General features: G+C 46.1%; 1 protein-coding gene across 1 annotated transcript; it reads left to right on the plus strand.

The window, feature by feature from the left end:
• The first annotated feature begins 339 nt into the window (after positions 1-339).
• On the plus strand, positions 340-1577 carry LOC118512670 (tigger transposable element-derived protein 1-like). The gene has a single exon (XM_036057428.1). It carries the CDS (start codon positions 356-358, stop codon positions 1550-1552), a length of 1197 nt encoding a protein of 398 aa, XP_035913321.1. The 5' UTR covers positions 340-355; the 3' UTR covers positions 1553-1577.
• The last annotated feature ends 3501 nt before the right edge of the window (positions 1578-5078 follow it).

The following is a 5078-nucleotide window of genomic DNA, read 5'->3' on the forward strand; positions in this document are numbered from 1 at the left end:
TTTGCAGGGGTGTCCACACGGTTTTAAAATGTGCGCTGCATGCCAGTACCAAAACGGCGCGCGAGGAACAGTTCGAGCGCCCCTGCACACGTGTGTTCGCTCTCTCGCACTCAGGGGCTCTCAAGCGGAGGATCATGGTTCGAGCAGTGCACGGCACATTGCGGAAAGCGAGAAAATGTTTGAGCGCCACTGCACGCGAGAGCGAACGGGTGTGTGCTGTGCTGCTCGTTCCAACGGCAAACTGGAACGGTGCTGAGCTGCTCTAAGAGCGTAACGAGCATTCGCGCATGAAGCGAGCAGTTATGGCGAGGATCGGGCCATTTTTTTTTGAAATTTTAGCTTTTTTGTATAACAGATGTCAGTTGGGATAATCAAACAGTTCGAAAGTGAAAAAACTGTAGCAGCAATAGCCCGCGATATAAAAAGACCACAATCAAAAGTGCTGTCTATCGTGAAACAAAAGGATACTCTTCTTAATTCTGGGAAAGGAGCTGCAATGGGAACGCGAGTACGAGATAAGCTGATTGAGAAAATGGTGAGTTTGTTACTCATATGGATCGAAGACATGATCAACAAGCGGATTCCTCTTAGCCTGCAAATTATAAAGACCAAAGCGAAATCTTTGCTCCAAGACCTTCAAAGCGCTACTGAGAATCTCGATGGTACAGAAAGTACGTTCAAAGCCAGTTCAGGATGGTTCGATCGGTTTAAGAAGCGTGCAAACTTGAAAAATATTAAAATTCATGGAGAAGCTGGTAGTGCAGATGAAGTAGCATCAGAAAACTTTCCTTCCGTGCTCGAAAATATTATAGCAGAAAAAGGATTTCTTCCAGAACAAATTATTAACGTAGATGAAACAGCCATATTCTGGAAAAAGATGCCAACAAAAAGTTACGTCTTCAATGATATGAATCGGATTCCTGGATTAAAATCACATAAAGAAAGAATTACAATCATGGTAGGAAGTAACATAACAGGAGATCTAAAATTAAAACTATTAGCAGTGTATCATTCACAAAAACCAAGAGCATTTAAGCACTTCGATATTCAATCCTTACCAGTGATATGGAAATTCAACAAGAAAGCATGGGTAACTCGCTCGATTTTTAACGAATGGTTCCATCAAAATTTTGTGCCAGAGGTAAAAAAGTATTGCAGCGAAAAAGCTATTCCATTTAGGGTACTTTTATTGCTAGACAATGCTCCGGGCCATCCCATAGAACTTTACGAAGTGAACCCTAATATCCATGTAATTTTCCTGCCTCCAAGAACTACCTCATTATTACAACCGATGGACCAAGGTGTAATTGCTGCATTAAAATCCTACTATCTCCGCCGAACATTCACACATATTGTTAAAACGATTGATCAAAATCCCACATGCAGCATCAACGATATCTGGAAAAATTATGACATTCTTTCTGCCATACATAATATAGCAGCAGTATGGTTAAATCAGGCACTATTAATGCGTGTTGGAAAAAAGTATGCCCGGTATATTTTACGAATGATGAAGAACCAGATGACGCTAGTAATCAAATGGAATATTTGATAGAAGAATACATTTCTGCAGCAGGTTTTTTACCGATAGAAGTAGATGCTGAAGAGATAAGGAAGTTGATTTCTATATATTTTTTTCGTTTATTTATAGAGGCTTTGGGTCTTTGAGACATCATTCGCCTCTTTCCTGTCTATTGTTACATATGTGTGGTAAAAACTATGGCTTAACTATTGCTTAACTATTATTCTTTATGTAATATGGAAAATATTGTGCTATAAATTTATAGTTCTCGGTACAGGTTGCTGATGTGTAAAAATCGGATGAGGCGGTTCTGCTGTTGCTTGTCGGGAGACAGTATGATGGCTAGGTCGGTATCTAGTTGGCAGGTGGTTCGGTGTGTAGTGTATCCATGGCAATCGGTAAGGATGTGGCGGACGGTAATGTCGACGCAACAGAAGCTGCAAAGTGGAGGACTGGATCTGTCGAGAAGGTAGAAGTGGGTCAGGCGAGTGTGGCCAATGCGAAGCCGGGAAAGGACTCGTTGGATGTGGCTGGAATCGGGATCGTCCCAGGGTGCGGTGTTGTGCTTGATGGAGCGGAGTTTTGTGGTGAGGTCTAGGTTGTGCTAGGTGGTGTTCCAGTGTTGAGCGACTATTGCGTTAGTGAAGCGGATGGCGTCACGGCGAGAAAGAGAGCTGTGCGGTTCGGCCGGATGGAGCCGACCTTCGTTGGCAAGACGGTCGGCTTTCTCGTTTCCGTCGATTCCGGAATGACCCGGAATCCAACAGAGGACTATTTCAGGAGATGGAAGGATGTCATCTAGGAGCTGAATGAGTGGGTCTTTTGAGGAACCGTGTTGAAGGGCTGCCAGGACACTAGCGCTGTCAGTGAAGATGACGTTCGGAATGTCGGTCCGAAGTCCTTCATCGGCGGCAAGACGGATAGCTGTTGCTTCGGCTGAAAAGATAGAGGTGTGGTTAGGGAGCTTGATGGCGCAATTTTCGAGGCTGGAATGGGTCCCACAGCCGGCAGAATCCCGATTAACGGAGCCGTCTGTGTAGATGTGGTGATGGTGTTGGTATTTGGTCCGGATCAGGTGCGTAAAGGTGGTATTGGCGATGTGGCTGCTTTTTCCGGTTCCCCGGAGAGTTTGTTTCAGTTCCCAGTCTATGGCAGGAGTGCTATGGTACCAGGGACGTGTTTCCTGGCGGCTGGATTGGATGATCTGAGGAAGCTGGTGGTTGGTGAGTTGTTGCAGGTCGGAGTTAGCTCTGGTAATGAGGGCAGTTGCGTCGATTCCTTTCTCAAGGATCCGAGCTGCAGCTGCCACGAGTCTGTTGGTGATGATGTGCTGAAATGGAAGAAACCCGCTTTCGCAGAGGAGGGAAACAATCGGACTGGTGACAAAAGCACCAGTAGCGTAGCGGATGGCTGTATGGTAGACGGGTGCTACTCTCTTTTCGAAGGTTGTTCGCTCGCGGGAAACAATCTCGATGCCGTAGAGTAGTTTGGATAGGAGCCAGGCGTTGATGATGCGGTTCAGGGTTGAGCGGGAGGCGCGAGCTTTGCCGGTTCCAAGCATCCGGAACAAGTTCAGTCGGTTGTTAGCTTCCTTCTTAACCCTGTTGGAATGTGGAAGAAAAGAAAGCCTACTGCCGAAGGTTACGCCGAGCATGTCGGCTATCTTTGTGTTGGATATTGGTGTCCTATTAAAGGTTATTGGTCGTCGTTGACTGGAAGAGCAGTGTTTGCAGATATGGAGGATTTTGGACTTTGTGTGTGATATTTCGTAGCCCGTCCATCTCGACCACTGTCGAACCTTGTCAACCCCTGTTTGCAGGAGTTTACGAGATTCGCAAGCAGTATGAGATGAAGAGGCCAGGATAATATCGTCTGCATAGAGGAATGCTTGGATTTCTGTGGGAATAAAACTAAAAAGGGATTCCATACTGATGAGGAAAAGTGTTGGAGAGAGAATGGCCCCTTGCAGAACACCATTTTCTTGTGTGTAGGGGTTGGATAGTTCGGTTCCTATTTGTACTCTAAATGTCCTGTCCGTAAGGAAGCTTGCAATGAACTTGGTTAAAAGTCCACCAAAGCCCCAACGAGACAGTTGTGTAAGGATGGTATGACGCCAGGTTCGGTCAAAGGCTTTGGATAGGTATATGATTGCTGGGTCTATGTGGTGGTCTCTACTGGTGGCTTTATCTAACAGATCGTCCAGCTTGGCAAAGTACGTTTCCGTACCTCTACCCGGCTGGAACGCATGCTGGTTATTGCTAAGGAGATTTCGGTCTTGTAGTTCCTGTGTTAGTCTACGGTTTACCATCCTTTCCAACACCTCAGCAATACAGTTAAGGAGCGAGATTGGACGGTAACTATCTATTTCATTAATGGGTTTTTTGGGTTTAGGAATCGGAACTGTTAAACTGCCTTTCCAGTCCGCCGGGATATTCCCGGTGGACCAGATGCTATTGTAAATGTTAAGAAGTATTAGTTTCGCATACGGGGGCAGGTTTTTCAGCAAAGGATAACCTACATTGTCAGTGCCGGAAGATTTGCCCTGACATTTTCTGAGGGACCAGTTTAGTTCAGTTATTGAGAAAAGTCTATTGTATCTATGGTTAGTGGCATCTACTTGGGGAAGTGGGATCTGTTCTGCAGTTTGTTTGTGACGACGGAATTGTGGAGAAAAGTTGTCTGTAGCTGAAACATTTGCAAAGTGTTTTGCAAATGCTCAGGTTCCCTCGCGGGAGGGATGGTGATAGAGGGATCGGTTGGTAGATTAAGGATAATGGGAGCAAAAGAGCGTTGGTTGCGGCCCGAGAGCACACTCATCCGCCGCCAAAGTTCCTTACAGGTCAAGAGAGGGTTGACATCAGCTACGAACTGATTCCAACTACTCTCTTTCGCTGTCCGGATTGCTTCTTTGGCAAGGCGATTGGCTTCCCGATACCGTTCGGCAAATATAGGTGTGAAAAAATTATCGGGAATATGGCTTGCGCGGCGGAATCGGCGTAGAGCAGTGCGACGGGCTTTGATAGCCCGCGCGACTGTCTCATTCCACCAGGGGACATTTCTTCGGGAGGAAGTATTGCCTTTTGTACGAGGGATACTAAGGGAAGCTACTATTTTAATGGTTTCAACGAAGCGGGAAATTGAGGGGTTTTCGTCAAGTGGAAGATTGAATCGAATTTCTGTTTGATACCTTTCCCAGTCAGCCTCCTCATACTTCCAACGGGAGCGTATGAGGGATGGCTGAGAACGAAAGGAGCTATGGATTAAGAGTGGGAAATGGTCACTGTTGTGTGTGTCTGTGTCAACAGCTATGTGAAATTGAGGTGCCATGGAAGATGACACCGCACAGTAATCTAAGATGGAGCTTTTCCCGTCGGAGGGAGAAACGCGGGTTGGGGTTTGATTGTAGAGGATTTCTAAATCGACAGAAGGAAATATGCTGTCTAGGAGGTTACCACGGGAGTTGGTAAGGGGACAACCCCAGGTGCTGTGTTGGGCATTAAGATCTCCGAAGAGGATCAATGGAAAGGAGAGCTGTGAGAGAAGGGTAGGAACGTCA

The sequence above is a fragment of the Anopheles stephensi genome, chromosome X, assembly GCF_013141755.1.
Source record: "Anopheles stephensi strain Indian chromosome X, UCI_ANSTEP_V1.0, whole genome shotgun sequence".
NCBI lineage: Eukaryota > Metazoa > Arthropoda > Insecta > Diptera > Culicidae > Anopheles > Anopheles stephensi.